Source organism: Thamnophis sirtalis, unplaced genomic scaffold (assembly GCF_051295495.1).
Source record: "Thamnophis sirtalis isolate CommonGarterSnake01/CBP01778 unplaced genomic scaffold, rThaSir2_p1.2 scaffold_8, whole genome shotgun sequence".
NCBI classification, from domain to species: Eukaryota; Metazoa; Chordata; class Lepidosauria; order Squamata; family Natricidae; genus Thamnophis; species Thamnophis sirtalis.
The window spans coordinates 59974-78173 of record NW_028261388.1 but is presented as its reverse complement, the minus strand read 5'-3'; the positions used below and the strand labels follow the sequence as shown (position 1 = coordinate 78173).

The window sequence follows — 18200 nt, the reverse complement described above, 5'->3', positions numbered from 1 at the left end:
CGTCTGGCCCACCTCCCTGGACCTCGTCAGGAGGGTCCCTCTCTGGCAGACGGGGCCTGTGGGGGGGCTCTTTCCCTGGAGAGGTTGCCTGAGCCTCCATGGAGGCGGCCTTGGCCCTCTTCCAGCTGGCCCATTTGAGGATGGGGACACCGTTTATACCAGGTGGGACCTGGTGCAAAAAGAGAGAATTGGCCTCTGGAATTGCTCTTTTGGTTCCTGAGATTTGAAGCTTATCTGCAGCCGAGTATATTTCCCTTGCCTTTGCGACATCCCCATCACATCGGGGACTCATTGCGCTGCCAGTAGCTCCTCTTCCAAGGTCTTTTTCACAAGAAATATTGCCCAATTTATGTTTTTGGATGTTTGCAACTGATTGGCTCTTGTTTTCAGCCACGTCCACCAATTTGCCACAATTTTGAATGTTGTTCCCCTCTTGCGAGGACCCAAGGGTGCTTTTTCAAGAAGCAACTGGACTTTCTGGTTTTTTTCCTTTTGAAGACATTTTGCTTCTCATCCAAGAAGCTTCTTCAACTCTGACTGGATGGTGGGGAATGGAAGGATTTATACTCCTGGTATATTGGCATCCTTTGAGAGGGTCCTTGAGGCCCCTTGGAGGTTTATTTCTTTCCTCAGGGTCACCTGAGTGGTGAAAATGGGTGTGGAGCCTTCTTGGAACTGCCGAAAGGGCTGTGCAGTAAACCTCCCCCTCTCGCGAGGAATTAACTTTCCCTCTTGCCGTTCTGTGCCCTCTGATCAGCACCACCATTCCCTTCCCAGCTTCATGGACCTTGACAACAACAATGGCCGGTTGTTGATGGTTAAGCCCAAAGGAGAAGGGGGAAGCCTTGGGCTACTCCACCACGGGGGGGGGGGGAGGGCAGGGGGGGGGGCTCTGCAGATGTGAGGATAGACAATCCAGCTGAAGAGGGAAATGTCTAAAATCCAACCTGGGATGAGACCTACACATTGTGACAGTTTCCAAGAAAATTGGGTGGCTGTCTTCCTTTAAGATAAGTTTATGTAGCAGATGTTGGGGCTTCCCAGGTTGGAAGCCACGAGGGGTCTGGAGTTGAAGACGTGGAAGGAAGGAAGGGGAGGGAATTGCAAGCAGAGAGTGACCGGGGAAAGGCCCACCGAGCTCTGTGCAGATGTGTCCAGTTGTGAGATGCCAGCATCAAAAATAACTTGAAATGGTCAAAGTTGAAATAAAGCATAACACCGTTGATTTTTTTTTTAGAAATAAAGCGAGTGAGCAAAATTATAGTACATAATGTACCATTCAGGACGTGCAATTATATAAAGGAATGGTGTGTCGAATGTATTCTAAAAGAAGATCACCAAAAAGGTGCTCAGCTATTGCTCAAAAATCACAGGTGGGCCACGACTTACAACCATTCGCTTTACTGACAAGCTGCAACGGCACTGGGGGGGGGGGAAGTGACTTAGAACACTTTTTCGGTCTTGTGGCCATTATAGGTCACGTGATCAAAATTTGGGTGCCTGGCAACTGGTTCATATTCATGACAGTCACAGAGTCTCAGGGTCATGTGATGCCCATTTGGAAACTTATGGCGAGGAAAGTCTGGGGAAGCCCAATTCATTTGACTCGGGGCACAGCTCACATAACAACTTATTTTGCTTGGCAATTGAAATTTGTGGCTCAATTGTGGTTGTAAGTCAAGGACTAGCTGTAGTGGCCATCTAGTGAAGGTTAGTGTTATATAATTACTAGTCGGTGGGATTCCCGGGCTTCGGTATGTCATGGGGGCATTGAAACCACCTCGGTGCTCTTCAGAAGGCTTCCTATCGGCATTGGTCAGCACTTGGAAGTCCTTGTGGCCCTTGGGAACAGAGTGAACAGCAGCCTTAAGTTCCAGAATATACTTGTTGTGTTCACGCAGCAACTTCTTCAGTTGGCTAACCAGTTGTGGATTAATGCCTGGGTAGATTCCACAACGGATGTCCCTCTCATTGTCATCATCGCCAACAAAGCCTATCTGGAGAAATGAAGGCTGCTGCTGCTGAGAGACCCCGCCGTGATACTCCCTATCCTGTGGTAGACCTGCCCCTGCACTTTGAATGTTGGCATAAATTTTCCCTCCTTCAGCTCTCTGGCTCCAAAAGATTCATTTGGAAGCGTCCGTTGTCCTTCCTGACAGCAGAAAGAAAGTGCTTTGCCATGGGATGCCGATGGGTGAGAAGGCTGTGTAAGCGTCCAGGGTAGGGCTGAAGGGGTGGGAGCTGGACTTTACTGCCACTGCAGCAGCACATCCTGGGACTCTCGTCCTGCCACTTTAGAGCACGGCACCAAGCGCAGGGTAACAGGCCTGAGATTGACAACCCTCTCCCTGGAGTAATCCATATTATTTAAAACCAGACAAATACATATTAGTCCAGGCATTGATCTCATTTGTGACTGATTAATGTAGGGGTTATTAGATGTATACTTTTTTTACAGCCTGTCTACTTGAGGATCAGTTTGACGATACTTGTGTGCAGCTTCCCTTACTTGTGTTTTTCTAATCACATCTGTAAATTTTTTTCTGCGTTTTTTGCTTCTTTTCCCTTTAACTGGTTTTACAGTAGAAGGAATAGGTTCGTCTGAACCGAGGAGGAAAATAAGGCGGGGCGGAAGTCTGCCTCTGCCTACCAGCATCCATCAGTGTTCATCTGGCTAGCATCCTGTCGATGTGTGAGAGAGTTGCGGGGTGTTTGGAAACTCAGACAGTATTTGCTGTGTGAGCAAGGAGACAGGAAGGAGCCTGGGCGTGGCTTAGCTCAACTGTTCTGTAGTAAAGCTGCTTGCTGCTGTGAAAGTGAAAGTCCTCTGCTGGCGTTTGGAACAGATTTCTTTTCAGTGGGGAGGAGGACTAGAACTCCTTAGCCTCAGAGCGTGTTAATAATACAGGAAATACTAATGTTTTGATGGTCATTTCAAAAAATCCTTTCTTAGTGAGTGCATAGAAGCCAAGAGGAACGAAGGTGGCAAAATGGAAGTTTGTAGGCTTTATGGTTCTGGAGATTTTGTGATGATGCATGAGGGTCATTTCGCAGGCATCTACTGCCAATGCAGTAAAGGAAAATACTGGAGAGTTCTATGGCAAATGCCAAATGCAGCGCCAAGAAAAAAATTTGGTGCTGTTAAGAGGGAACTGGCAGCGGAACATGGAACCACAGGGGAAATTGAACAGGACAGTAAGGTGAGTATGTTGACCAAGTTGTTAATTGGCTACATCTGCATCAGAATACGTAGACTCTACACATGGACATCTCTGTAGGAACCACCTTAGAGTCCAATGGACATTTCAGAAAGAGAAGCAGATTCTGTCAGCCAGGACTTTGCCTGTTGCAAACTGTGGAGCAGATTGTGAATTACTGGCGTCCAAAATTAAAGCGAGAAAGTGTCCTAGCAAGATTTGATGTCTTAACTGTGGGGAGCTCAGCATCACAAAGACTATGCAATATGAATAAATAAAGCATAACATCTATCGTTACCCTTATCCCCACATGTGCACTTTGGGGTTTGAGGGGAAAATGGAAAGCTTTCCCCACCTCTGTGTTAGCATGAAGTAAAAAAGCTCACCAGCCTTCCCCACTTCTAGCTAACCAATCTCCAGAATACCCGAGGATGTTGGTGTTCTCTCAGCAACTTTAAATCCAATGTCTCCATCTTCGGAGGCTGCATTCCTCACAACATTTAATTTAGATACAAAGGGGCTGCATGCAGCCCTGGCACACACTCCTTCTCTGGCCTTCGCCCTCTTCAATGAGTGGATGAGGCTGCCTGGCATACCTGGGCTTTTAGCAGCTGGCCATCGTGGCCACCTTGTTCAAAAGGTTTGGCCGACCCCCTTGCCTTTCCCTCTAGGCCTCGCTTGTCAGCATTAATTGCTTTTGGGAAATTCAAGAGCGTTGAGCTCAGAGGAAATGCAACTCCACAGAAAGCGGGACAGTGACTGAAAAAAGACCTCCAAGGGAGAGTCCCTGTGGGAGATCCCCAGAGGAACGGATTCTTAGCAGATGGAGGGAAAAAGAGGGCAGGGGATCCCGAAGATTCCCGCATCCTGTGCCATAGAATGCTTTAAAGACGCCGATTGGCATCCTCAATTTGTTTTATTCAACTTGCATGATTATCCACCTTAAGAAGTAACTTTGTGGCAAACATAAATTAAAATGTGCACCGCAGCTGAGAGGAATGTTACAATCCACCACGGTTGTTAATGCAACTGGTAGGCGGGATCCATAGCTTGCGCACCGTCTGAGTCCGTGTCACTCCATCCAAGACCAAAGGTGGAAAAGTCACCCAGACGTGCTTGAGTGGCACTGAAGCCCTTTGTGCCCCCTCAGCCACCAAACCCTGGGGCAGGAGGCCCATAGCACCACTTGGGCCCCTGGGGCAGAGATGTAAAATGGGGAATAGTTCCACAGGCTTAGTGATATTTTACCCCAAACCATCAGGGCTGCTCCCCAGCATCTCTCATGCAGGTCTTAATCAGGAGGGGAGAAAGGGTGGAGCCCTGCGGCCCCTACAAAAGAGGGGCTGTGGGCTGGGCCTTCCTCCTGGAACTGGCTTCCAAGGACAGAGAGGCAGCACAACACGGTGCTTCCCACCACCAACCCCCAAAACCAGTCCAGAAAGGTGCTGTGGTTGCCGATGCTGAAGGTCGCTGAGAGGCCAAGAGCAAAGCTGCAAGTACTATGCCTTCTCGCGCCTAGCAGGTCGTCCCAGAGTATGATCCACGCGCCCTCTTGGTCCCCTACCTTGGTCTGAGCCCAGATAACCTGTTTCATCCGGAGTCCCCTGGAACTAGCGTGACCCAGCTTCTCCAACCTTGGGAGCCTGGATAACAACTGTCCAGATGGGCTGGATCAAGCAATGGCCCCTTGAGAAGTGGGCTGCCTCCTTCTTCATGCCACCTCCTCTCTCTTAACGGAAGAACATATTCTCCCCCCCCCACCCCCGTTTCCTGGGCAGCTTTGACCTGCCAGGAAAGGTATGGATCTAACACAGAGGTGGCCAAACAGCCACCAGAGAACCCTCCCAGGGAACCATGGAAATCCATCAGATGTTTAGCATATTCCTCACAGAGGCCCTTAAAGAAACCTCTGATTTACTAAGCCACCCGAAACGGGGTCGAGTAGCTCTCTGCAAACAAAGTAAGGGTGGAGGAATATTCATCACCCTTGCCACCACCCGGTGGGTTCGAACAGTGGCTCCAGCCCCCTTACACTCTGAAGCGAAGTGGGGCCTTGAGCAGCTTTCACCACAGGGGTGCCGTGCAATTACATTGATTGGCACCCATTACTGTCCAGGCTAAAGGTTTCGGGTGGCCTCCAAGGGCAGCCCTGCAGGTGGCACATGGCAATTCTCGACAGGAGGCGGCGGTGGTCAGATTGGCTCTGGACCATTTGGCACCCTGGGCAGCAGCCTTCATATTCTGGCATCTCCTGTGGCTTCCATTTTTATTAGGAATTTCAAAAAGGCCCCCTTGGTTCATCTGCTCTCCTAAGACCTTAAGCTTTACGGTTGTGTCTTCAGCCATGGACGTTTCCGTTTCTCAGCCCAGAGTTACTTTGCAGTGAGATGGCGGCATAATTAAATAAATAATATTTTACTCCATTTACATGGTAAGTAGTTGTAATAGCAGCAGCACCCCCCATTGTTGCTATATAGCAAAGATCTGCAAAATTATATTAAATCTCAAGTGACCGATTGATATTTTACGTTCACCAGATGACTATGTGGAAATTGCTATTTGTTCAACAGATTTTCTTTTTAACGCCTCTTATTCAACATGCGTTGGCTTTCCAGTCTCAGCCTGACGTCTTTTTCTGAATGAACTTTCCCAGATGCCCCCCCCCCCCTCAAAGCCCAAAATAAGTTGCTTTCTAGCTGCGCCTGTGAAAAGCACGGGGCAGGGGAGCTCCTGGTGGAAGAGGGTCCACAGCAGCAGTGCCAGCCAGGGTGTCCTTCTGCTTCCTGGCACCCTCTTCCCCAGGGCAAGTGGGCTCATCTGGCACCCCAGGACCCAGGAGCCCAGCTGGACTGCCTCCCCAGCTGCTTCTCCACTCCGACCTATGGAGACGAGAGCTCTGGTTACATGGCATGATTTATTATTAAGGCATTAATTATATCAAGAACTTGGCACTTGGGTTCTGGCCTATCAGCAGCAGGAGGACCAGGATGGGCAGTGCCCACCACTTGGGCTGTCCAGCCACACGCAAAAGGATACAGAGAGAAAACAGGACAATAAATAAGAGCCCCCCTCCCCTCCCCCCACCGGAGTGGCAAGCTGAAATGAGCTTGGCCAACTTCAGGTTGTGCCTGCGTGACAGGAGCGAAGGTGCAGAAAAAGGGTTCTTTAGGTGGAAAGGATACAGGACCCCCTCACCTCCATCAGCCCTTCTAGGATTCACCCCCCCATCGCATCCCCTGCAGGAAGAGCCCGGAGCTCAGTGTGCAACGCCCTCTGGAGGCAGCAGGAAGTGGGGACCAACCATTGGAAGGGAAATCTGCACCACCATCACCCTCCTTCCCATCCCCTTGGCTCTTCCAACCGGAGCCCTTGGGCGTAGAAAGGCCAGCAGAAGCCCAGAGCAGAGACCAGGAAGGGACCCAGAGGATCCCATTCTCCTGCGGGGCCATGTTCCTCGGGACGTCCGTTGGGATGAGACAGAGGGAGCCTGGTCTGCCTCTGGTTGCTTCCACCTCCCCAGATGCCCTGCGCTCGCTCCAAACTGCTCTTGGGGGAGGGGGGAGCCAGAGGGCGTTATTATTGCTCTATGTCGATTAGTACCATTGATTCCCACCGTCCGCACCACACCTTTTGGGAAAGAGTTATTGCTGCCAGCAGGGCTGGAGTGGCAGGGCATCATGTTGCACTCCAGAACACCATACAGTCTTCCTGAATTGGAATGGGGGGGGGGGTTTCTTTGGGGTCAGGGTGGCCGTGAGAGGGGGCCGGGTCATCGTGCTGCCTCTGCTTCCTGAAAGGGGCGAGGGCCAAAGTCCCAGGGATGTGGGGTTGGCGTGAGTGGCCTTCCCTCGGCCAAGGCTGGATTGCCAGCAGAGCATCCCAGCCCATGTGCCACAAGGGGAATGTGCTCTTGGAAGTAGAGCCCACTGGCAGGCAAGCCCCACGCAAAAAGCCTCCCTTGATCTGCAGCTTCCCTCCCCAGAGGCCAGGGAGCAGTAGGGACCCCACGCAGGGCAGAGCCAGCCAAGGCAAGGCTGGAATCCTGCCCCGGGGCTGCTGCTCAGGCCACTGTGCCCAGCTGCTGCCAGGGGCGACTCCTGAGCTGGCCCTAAATGCGAAGTTCCGCCTCTTCGGGGGCCTCCAAGGAGTGCTCGATGCTTATGGTGGAAGAGGCGGTGGGCCCCTGGGAGATCCCGAAGGGGGACACCATGGGGGACCGGGCAGCCAGGGGGGAGAGGGAAGGGGAGAAGCTGGGAGACATGGCTGCCGAGGAGAGGGAGCCCTCGTGGCTGATGGGGGACCGTCGGAGGGAGGACAGATGGGGGAAGGCCCGGCCAACCGCTGGTTTGGGGGGCACCGACTTGGCCCCGGGGTGAGCCACGGAGGTGATGAGGGGAGGGGGGTCAATGCGGGGCTTGGGCTTGGCAGGAAAGGGCTTGCGCAGGGAGCTCTCATCCTTGAGGCGGGCGATCTCGGTGAACACGCTGGCCAGCGGCTGGAACTGAGGACACCAGTTCAGGAGATAGTCCCAATTGTAGCTGCCACGCAGCTCTTCGTCACTCGCCACAATGGCGGTCAGGGAGCCATCCACACAGGGCTTCCCGTCCTCAGGGAAAGTGTAGTCCTTTGTGGAGGGGACGCTGAGGCCGCAGCCAGAGCCCAGGTAGGCCCCACTGCTGCCGCCGTCGTCCCGATAGAGCTGCGGAGGCTGCCCAGGAAGCAGCAGACTGGGCCCCTTCCTGTTCTTGAACCAGTGGGTGGCATCAAGCGTGGCTGGTTCACAGGAGATGTCAGAAAGGCGGTCAGCATCTGTCTGGATGCCAGAATCAGGCCCGCGTGCCACGAGATGCTCCTGCAGGGAAGACGTGACACTGGACATGCGGGGGCATTCGTTGATCATACGGATCTCGTCATCCTCGGCAGCTTCAGCTGAGCCTCGCCCGCTTGAGTGGGATGGGTCCAGTGATCCCCCTCTTGTGGTGTAGGCCCCCCCAGGATCTGTGCCATAGCCAGGCAGTGCCTCATTGTACAGACTGTCCCCACCAGGCAGGGCTGGGTCTGCGTGGCCCAATTTTTGCAGGGAGCCACTATGCACGTGTGCCAAAGTGGCCTCCTTATGGCCACGGACCTGCTGTGACCGGAGGAGAGCGAGCACAATGGCCACGGCGGCCAGCACCACCACCACGCTAAGCGAGGCAGCCACCGCTATCACCAGCAGCAAATTGAGATCGGGCACCAAACCAAAGGCCGTGTGCGTCACATCAATGGTGACCTGAGTGGAGGCTGACCGAGAGGCACGTAGGGGACTGTGGGCTTGTACTTCCAGGACCATTTGCCGTGGTTCCGACTTGGTGGGCCCCCCTGAAGGCACCTGGCTGTCCATCCGCAGATACAGGATCCCACTCGTTTGGTTGATCTCAAAGAATGGGGATGGCTTGGTCAGGGCATAGAGGACTACTCCATCCGGGCCCTCATCCTCATCCGTGGCCATCACGTGCCCTATACTTTGGCCCCGATGCGCTCCCTCTGGAACATCAAAGTGGAAGCTTGAGCTGAGGAAGACAGGGTCGTACTCATCTTCCCCTGTGACCAAGACGCGCACTGTGACTGTCGCAGAGCCATTGCCTGCATCCGTGGCCTGCACAAGCAGCTGGAAAGCCTTGCTGCGCTCATAGTCAAAGGGCAGGCGCGAATGGAGCTCCCCGGAGCTGCTGTTGATGTCAAAGGCACCCCAGTCCTCTGCCTGCAGAAGCGCATAATGCAGCTCCCCAAAGACCCCAGCATCAGGGTCCACCGCACGGACGGTGGTGACCAGGCTTCCTGGAGGAAGGTTTTCCCTCAGGCTGGTGCTCAGCATGTCTATCGGAAAGTAGGGAAGGTTGTCATTCACGTCCTTCACCTCCACAGTCACGGAGGCCAGGGCAAAATGCCCACCGGCTCCATCTGAGGCCTGAATCACCAGGCTGTGCTGGGTCCGCTTCTCACAGTCCAGAGTCTTGACCAGGCGAAGTGCTCCCGAGGACGGATGCAGCTGGAAGAGCCCACCGGGGTCCCCGGAGCTGATGCTGTAGTGCACGTGGCCATGGGGGCCCAAGTCGGGGTCGTGGGCTGCCACCCGCAGCAGTTCTGTGCCAGGCATGGTGCTCTCACTCACAGCCATATGATAAGCAGAGCGGCCAAATACAGGTGGGTTGTCATTCACGTCCAGCACGGTGAGGACCACGGGCACTATGGCACTGTGCTGGGGCACACCTCGGTCCGCCACTGCCACAGTGAGATTGTAGAGGGCCACACCCTCAAAGTCAAGGGGTTCAATCAGGACCAAGGCGCTGGCCTCGCCCACGTGGCCCTCCAGCTGGAAAGCATGGCCGCTGTTCCCACTCACAATAGTGTAATCCAGAGCCGCATTGTCCCGAGTCACATCCGCATCTGTGGCTTGCAGGGTCAGCAGGATCGTTCCTGGACGCAGGTCCTCTGTCACAGAGGCGTTGTACTGAGGCTTCAAGAATTGAGGTCTGTGGTCATTCACATCCAGGACCTGGATCTGCACAGAGGCCCAGGCCGAGAGGCTGGGCAGACCCTTATCACAAGCTTCCACTACTAAATCCATCGTAGGACGTTCCATCTCCAGCATCAGGCGCTGGGTGGTGAACAAGGTTCCTGTGAGTCAGTAGAAGAAACAGTCAGAATTTGGAGAGAAGACCCTGGGGGGAGCGGCTGGGGTCACAGCCCTTTGCACCCAACCCCGGGACCCCCCAGTAGAACATGAGGGAAGCTAGGACTGTCCTTCCTGCTCCCAAACCAGCATGGGGTCTCCCTGAGCACATACCATTGTTTGCATGGATGGCCACAAGATCGCTTTCTGTCAGCAGCTTGTAGGTGACTTCCCCGTTGGTGCCCGAGTCCAGGTCCGTGGCGCTGAGAGTCAGGAGGGGAGTGCCGGCAGGGGTTTGTTCTGGGACGAGCACCTGCAGGGGCAGTGCAAAACATGGCTGTTTTGGCTGCCACTTACTGGCATTTGCTGGGCGTCAGGCGTGACTCCTGGAACAGCTGGGGCACCCCTTCCCCATCCCTGGGCAGGATGCTCTCAAGACCAAGCTGGATACTACGCAAAGCCCCCCCACCCCCCACCCCCCATTTCTTCTATTGACCCTATTGGTCTACCATTGGTTCTATTGTCTGGGCTACTTCGCTTTAAGGCTTCCATTCGTGGAGCTGAAAGCTTTTGAGGGCACAGGAAAACCTCCTTCCACCCCAAGCAGAGGAGAGCCATTTCCATTCCTGCTCTCAGTTTGGGAAGAGAAGAGACCACCTGCTGCTCTTTTTCTCTTTCTTCTAGCCATTCCCCTCTTTGGACGGGAGGATCGCCACTCCAGAAATGGCCTCTGCTGGAGGGACAGTGGGCCACTGCCTCTCCAGAGCCACCTTGGACCTGGAGAGGTGGGAAGGCAGGTACCTGGTAGAGCGCCTGGCTAAAGGTGGGAGCGTTGTCGTTCACATCCTCCACCAGCACCGTGACGTTGGCTTCTGCTTCATGATGGGAATCGGAAGCGCGCACAGTGAGGGTGTAACGGCTACGCTGCTCGTAGTCCAGAGGCTCTGTTAGCATAATGTGGCCCCCGTAGGGTAGGATGCTGAAGGTCCTGGTGTTGCCGCTGTCCAGGAAGAGTGCGTAGATGAGCTGCGGTCCACAGTCCACATCGTTCCCAGTCACCATGGTGATCTCAGTGCCGAGCAAGGTGTCTGCAGGAGCAATGGAGGAATTCAATTGAGGGATTTGGGCTTTGCGAGGGGACTCAGTAAGTCATCTCTGGGAAGTGTGGGCCCAAAGGGAGGCCCAAAGGGTGTGCAGTGAGTTTCCAGTGGAATAAGACTGCTCCAGTCGCCACAGAGCAGGGTCTTGGGCAGGGTCTCTTCCTCCTTCCCACCACTTACCCTCTGCTATCCGCACTTCCCAGGGTGCAGGGATGGTGGGACTATTGTCATTGAGATCCATCACCACCACCGTGAGGGTGGCTGAGCCCACAAGGGGAGGATGCCCTCTGTCCGTCGCTGTCAGCACCAGCCTGTGGGAAATAGGGCTCTCTGAGAGGTTTTGTGGGCTGGGAGGCCCAGTTTAGACTCCCCCAGGAGTCCATATTCCAGGGCTTGTATGGCACCCCCACCCCCACTGTTCTTTCAGCTAGGGGTCCACTGTTGTGTTCACCCACAGCCAAGTTGGGTTCCAACTCCATTTCTCTGGGATCTGGGGCCACCCAGAGCTGCTACTTGGAAAGAGTCTCTGCCATGCCCTCCAGCCCAGGTTGGCCCGCTACGGAGCTTTGTGCCAGCAGTTTTTCCAAGGTTTTGTGAAGTCCCTTCCCCGGTGGGCTACAGGCAGCACAGGTTGTGAGAAACATGTACTTTGTTAGTGTGTGCCAGGCAGCCTGAGCATGGCTTTTGCAATGGAGCACCTTTTACATCTCCACCGCCTTTTCATGGTCTGAACCCCAGCAGTGCTCAGTTGCCTGGACCTAAGCTTGCAGCACGGTTTGTTTGGGCGGGGGGTGGGGTGACTCACCACGGACCCTCCCTGAGCCCAACACTGACTGATTAAGTGGACTGCCCAAGGTTCAGCTGCCCACTGGGCAGAGCCTCGCCCGCTGGCTCCCAGGCAGCCCACCCCACAGGTCTTCTGCAGAATTGCTGGGGCTGGCTGGAAGCAGGAGGCTGACTCACCGAGTTTGGGCCCAGATCTCCCTGTCCAGAATGGCTGCGGTGGTGATGGCTCCCGTCTGGGCATTGATGCGGTAGAGCCCATCCATGGGCTGCGTCTGGTTGATCCTGTAAACCACCTGGCCGTTGGGTCCTTGATCCAAATCGTTGGCTACGACCTGCAGCCAAAGAAGCATAAGCACCGCCACCCCAGAAAGGATCCCCCCCACCACTCCTCCTCCAGCCCCCAGGAGCAGCGCCTGCTTTCCCCAGAGTACCTGGATGACCGGCAAGTCGTAGCCCTGGGCCTCCCCAACGAAGGCCACGTAGTTCTGCAGCTGGAAGTGAGGCTGGTTGTCGTTCACGTCCTGCAGGTTGACGATGATGGCCATGAAACCGAAGGAGGCGGGGGACTCGGCTTGCAGCACCAGGCGCAAGCGCGGCTGCAGCTCGAAGTCCAGCCCTTCAGCCTTGGAGACAGAAATCACCCCTGGAGGGAGGGAGACAAGGCGAGGCTGCAGGCCAGCAAAAAGGTAGCTGAAGATCCCGATGGGCGGCTGGGCAGCCTTGGCCGTGCATGCCCAACCCTGCCAGAAACTGAGGGGGATTGGCAGCAAGGTCCCCCTCTAATATTTTTTCAGTGTGTGCGGAAAAATATAGTGTTTGAGCGGCACATTTTGATGCCTGAGCACCTGAATTTTTTTCACAGATGTTTCACAGAGCAATTGATTTATAGGATCCGAATTGGAATGGAGAAAAATGGTTTTGTGCGTGCATGAGTGTGGGTGTGTGAGAGTGAGCGAGGGATCCGGTAAGGGAACTGCGCCTATTTAGAAAAGGTAAATTATTGCAAACATGATCAATCGAAGATAAGTATGGGGACAGGTCGGGCGGTAGAGAGAAAGTAATAAAAGAGTGGGAGAGAGAAAGAAAAAAGAGGGAAGAGAGTCAGAAAGAGACAGAGAAGGAGAGAGAAAGTGACAGAAGAGTGGGAAAGAAGGAGAGAGAAAGAGAGACAAAGAGAAAGAGGGTGAGAGAGACAGAAAGAGACAAAGAGGAGAGGGAAGGGAGAAGGAGAGCGAAAGTGAAGGAAGAATGGAAAAGAAGGAGAAAGAGAAGAGAGACAAAGAAAGGATGAGAGAGACAGAGACAAAGAGGAGAGAGAAGGGAGAAGGAGAGAGAAAGTGAAGGAAGAATGGAAAAGAAGGAGAAAGAGAAGAGAGACAAAGAAAGGATGAGAGAGAGAGAGAGAGAGAGAAGAGAGGAAGAGGAAAAAATAAGAGAGAACATCTCATTTCAACGCTGAGGTGCAACTATTCTCTTTGATTGGTAATTTAATTTGTCCATTTACTGTCCAATATTCCCATTTCTTCTTAAGTTTATCAAGAATTCCCTTCTTTTTATTAAATTTATCACAATACCTTGAGAACAACTTTTTCAGCATAGCTTTACAGCTATTTAAAATATATAGTAATTTAGGTCAGGTTTTCAGAAGATTAGTCTATTTATAAGTCACTAAGTGCAAAGAAACAGAATTCAGAAAGGTGGCTTCCCTTTTTGTAATTGCCTATTGCCTGCTTAATTTTCTACCTACATTTTTGATAATTGATATTCACTGTTGACCCAAGAAGCCCATCGTAGAAAGAAACCCCTCCCTATGAACTTTGTTGGGTTTCCATGGAATGAAGTTTGATCTTTTTCTCAATCATACAGTAGCATATTCTTTCTAAGGAGGATATAATCAAAATAGTCCATAATTGGCTATCAATCTAACAGTATGGTGATTGATACTCTTTATATTTCAACTCTAACTCTTTCAGTCTTAAAGGTTTGGTGAGGAGAAATTCAAAAATTCTTTTAAAGAGGAAAAAAATGCTTGCACAATTGCATCCATGGAGACATGTATATATACACAACAGACAGAGAAGCAAACTTAACAAAGTGCTAAGTCTGCCCATTAACAAATGAGAGAGAGAGAGAGAGAGAAAATCTCTCCTTCCTTCAGCCCAACACTCTTGCTGGTATCCTGGCCAGACGAGAGGGACTGCAGAGGATCTCCTCAAGTCTAGGACAGCGAGTCATTCGATGGGAAACTTGCCTCTTGGAAGCTCCCGCTTTCGATCTGCCACCCAACGACCAAACGGAGAAGCAAAGAGGCAGGAGAGACGAAGTGGGAGCCAAGCCGGGTCATTCCTTCCAAGAGGCAACTTTCCCATCGAATGACTCGCTGCCCTAGACTCAAGGACACCTCTGCAGTCCCTCTCGTCTGGCCGGGATGCCAGCTGAAGGAAGGAGGGATACACATGCACGCGCTTTCTCTCTCCCATGCTCCCTCACTCTCTCTCGCAAATGGCAAATCCGAGCAGCCGCTGCTGGGAGCCCGCCCCATGCCTTCTCCCAACCCGCACACCCCTTCTGTCAGCTACTTTCTGCCTTGTGGACCTAGAACTGATTGCTGTCTCCAGGCTGGCTCTCCTCTCCTATTATTGTGGAAGGCGTCCCACAAAAACCACTGTGCGGCAGTCGGAAACTGCTGCGCGGTGTTTTGTTGCCATGTGCGCGGCCGCGCAGCTTAGAGGGAACATTGGTTGACAGCCATCTGGGCAAGCAGGATGAGTGACCCGTGGCTGCAGGCAAGTGCGGCCGAGGGGGCTGAGGAAAGGGCTTCCCAGCCGGAGGGGGGAGGGAAGGGGTTGAAGCAAAGGCCTCTCCTGCTCCTGAGCCTGGAGCTCGCTAGGTTCTCTCTGGACAGGCAGAGCAGCTCAAGACCAAAGGCTTAAGATGTGCAGGAGGGAGGTAAAGGGGCCCCCACACATTTAACAGCACGATCCAAATGGGTTCGTGACCCTCAACGCTGCCTCTTAGGCTTCAGGCCTCCTCTGTCCTCTTCCTCTCCCTTTGGCTGTCTCTTCTCTTGCTCTCAGGCTCATTTGCACCCATGTGTGCACACGCAAAAACTTCCCTCCCCGCCCCCACCACGGGGGATGGTTCTGGAAGCAGCAGGGTAGAGAGGTGACCCCCGAGGTCGCCGAGTTTAGAAAACAACAGATGGCCAGTGAAAATCATCTGGTTCATCTAACCAGGAATCTCCTCTCTGTCTTGCATCAAAAGAGCTAGAAACACCAAATAAAATAGTTGGTGCAGGGTTCAAAGGGAGGGGCCCTGGGTAGAGTTCCAGGCCAGAGTGGGACACTGGTGGGTCCCTCTCTGTGCATGTCCCACCAGGTCTCTTTCTAGCGCAGGGGTGTCAAACTCAAGGCCCGGGACCCATAGCCAGCCTGCAGGGTGCTTAGATCTCAAGGGCCGCGGGGTCGCCCTGGAAACAGCAAAGGACTGGCCCGCGGTGCCTCTGCCAGCAGAAACGGAGCTCCTGAGCTGCGGTTTTCACTCGCAGAAGGTTGCAGGAGGCTGTTGCAGCTGAAAACAGAGCTCACTCGGACCACCACAGGAGCCCCCGACACAAGTGATGTTGAGTGGCCATGCCCACCCTGGCACCACAACGTCAAACCCAACCACGATGCCGTCCTCGGTGTAATTGAATTTGACACCCCTGCTGTAGCAGCCAGTCCGGATAGGGTGGGGCAGGGGGCTCTTGGAAGGTGCAAGTGTCACAGTCAGACACGTATTAATCACACATGGTCACTAGCACACATGTATGTGCATGCATGGCACAGAAGAGAACTGTCATGTTCTGAAAATGCAGCCTTTACTCTTGGATCACGTGAAGCCCCTTCTGACATAGTTCCAGCGGAGAAGAAGTGGAAAAAGAGACCCTTTGTGGGGGGGGGGGACAGAAGGGTTGGAGGGAGCTGCTCCTACCTGCGTCCCCCAGCCACTCAGCCAAGCAGCTCAGGAAGATCTTCCAGCCTGAAGACCTCAAGGAAGCCGCGGATTCATTCAGCCCCCTCCCTCTCCATGCTGCGTCCAGAGTGTTTACGCCAAAAGGCAGCTGGGTGGGCAACGTGTCTCAAACAGGCCGGGGGCTCCAGGCTGCCTGGCAAAGCAGCCTTGGTCAAGTATCAAAGCCTACACTGAACCGGGCCACACGTTTGCTTAGAGCGAAACCGACCTGTGACGGAGCTTCTGCCAAACTCAGCAAAATGCCTGGAAGGGCAGCATGAGATTAAGAGAGCTTTTCCACCTTCAGTTGCTGGGATCTCAGGGTGGGAAGGAAGCCCGTTTCTGGATTTCAAGGGCTTTCTCCATTTTGGCCACGGTGGTGCAGTCTCCTGCTTCTCACCCCCGTCCCTGCCATGCCAGGAAAGCTGGCACTGACCACTTTCCACTCTGATCTTTGGAGAACTGCGGAAAAGAGGACCATGGTTTTGTGGTTCTGCTTTTCACCTGAGCTAGCTAGAAGGGGAGACCGGGCAGAAGAAGACGACCTAGAAGCCGGGCCCCACTGGATATGACCCCTGGCCTATCCCGGCCAGCAGCCTGTTCTCCAGTGAGCCTCTGATTGCCCAAGGAAGCTCACTGCTCTCCCGCAGGGGCCCCTCAGAGGCTTCCTCGTGGACATCCAGGCAGGCAGTTTCTGATCCCTGTCATTTCCATGAATCGGTCCAACAGTTTTTAGAAGCCTATCAAGCTGCTTTGAGCACCAAATCTTGTACTAAAGAATTCCAAAGTTGAATTAAGCATCGTGCAAAACCACATTTCCTTTTTTCTGCCCTGATTCTGCCAGATTCTAATTTCATTGGGTGAAGGCAGAACATCATGGAAGAAGAACATTATGGCTTCAAAACCTAAGGAACTGGCTCGGACAAAACTCAGCAGGACTTTTTCATGTGGCTATTGACAAAAATGATCACCAACGTCCGATGGCAGATATGGCACAAGAAGAAGAAGAAGAAGAAGAAGAAGAAGGCGGACCAGGGGAAGAAGCTGGCATTTGACTATTCCGCTCTGAACAAAACATGACGTGGCAGTGCAGCCCTCCAAGCACCATGGATGCTCAGGGCAGAGAGCGGGGGTGCCTGGCCATCAGCTCACCCGAGTGCTGGCCAGCCAGCCGAGAGGGAGCTTTTTGGCAGAATGGCATCACGGAAGGAAAAGATGCCACTTTGGCAGCTCTTGGTGACTGCCTTCCCCAGAGCCTCCTTGGCGAGGGACAATGACAGGTGCTCCAGCCTCCCCCTCCCGTCTGCCCAAGGGGTGACTTGTCCTTGCTGGGGCAAGCAAGATGGACCTGAAGGCTGGCAATGCAAGGCTTCCTTTCTTATTAAGGCACCTCCGTGGATATGTCCATGGGGGAAGCCAGAGGACTGCTTGTGGGCTTGCTGATTTGATACGAAGTTGAAGGTTTGTTGCTGAATACGATAAAAGTAGCATAAGACTGAAGTGAATCCCATCTGAAAATATTGGAGTAATAATTAATGTTCTTAGTAAACGGTGAAACTCTGAGCAGAGAACAGGATTTGCAGGACATGCAAAGGACGCTTGATTTCTTAATGCATGGATAAACGATATAAATCCTGCTGGCAATGCTCTTCGTAGCGTGTTGTTGACCTAAACCGATGTGGATGCAGGAGAGAGACTCAGTTCTCTGCCCTCTTTGGGGCCCAGAGCCAGTCAGGGCCCCTAATGGGCAGCTTGGCTCCTTCTCAGCTGGGACCTGTGTTGCCTGGTCCGGAAAATGCCCTCGGGGGGGGGGGGACTCCCCTGCCCTCCTCTCTGGAGGGAGAGATTCTTTCTCAGCACTCCCCCACCCCCCCAGCCCTGCCCAGTACCTGAGTCGGCCTGGATCCGGAAGGCGCCATTCTCGTTGCCACTCACAATGCTGTAGGTGATCTGGCCGGATGATCCTGCGGTGTGCCTGGCCGGGGTGCTCAGCACCAGTGTGCCTGGAAGGACAGTTGGCATCAGTCAGGAATTGGGAGGGATGGGGGTGCAAAAAGCCCATGGGAGGGGGGGGGGTTGTGACCTGGCTTCCATGGAGCAGAGGACAAAATGCATCAGCTAGAAAAAAGGAACATATGTAAAGTAGGTACAGTGTGGAAAAGAAAGAAATTGGAAAATCAACCAACCAGTCAATCAGTAGTAACACCCGTGGATCTAAAGGTCCCACCCGCCGTCTGAACCTCTCTAAGAAGCAACCACCAAAAGTAAATCAGGAAAATTGAATTGCGGCCACTCCCAACAAAAGGGAACCCACTGCTGGGATGGCGCCACCCAATCTCTGTGCAGAAAGGCTGCATGGCAGATCGGCTGCTTCCCGACAGAGAACTGCTCTGCTAAGGAGGACCAAGGACTGCAGGGCCCGGTGGGGGGGAAAGGGATGAAGACAGGTCCCCGGGGGAGAGGGGGGGG

At 53.4% G+C, this 18200-nt stretch overlaps 1 protein-coding gene across 1 annotated transcript in view; it reads right to left on the bottom strand.

The window, feature by feature from the left end:
- Nucleotides 1-5662: 5662 nt before the first annotated feature.
- Nucleotides 5663-18200, bottom strand: part of DCHS1 (dachsous cadherin-related 1) — a 31175-nt gene continuing 18637 nt past the window's right edge. The window contains exons 14-20 of the mRNA XM_014057446.2: nucleotides 17621-17734; nucleotides 12170-12381; nucleotides 11916-12070; nucleotides 11133-11263; nucleotides 10654-10940; nucleotides 10027-10165; nucleotides 5663-9857 (exon numbers count right to left, since the gene is read on the bottom strand). Coding sequence (XP_013912921.2) covers nucleotides 7306-9857; nucleotides 10027-10165; nucleotides 10654-10940; nucleotides 11133-11263; nucleotides 11916-12070; nucleotides 12170-12381; nucleotides 17621-17734 — 3590 coding nt within the window. The 3' untranslated portion in view covers nucleotides 5663-7305. The remainder of the gene's footprint in view (nucleotides 9858-10026; nucleotides 10166-10653; nucleotides 10941-11132; nucleotides 11264-11915; nucleotides 12071-12169; nucleotides 12382-17620; nucleotides 17735-18200) is intronic.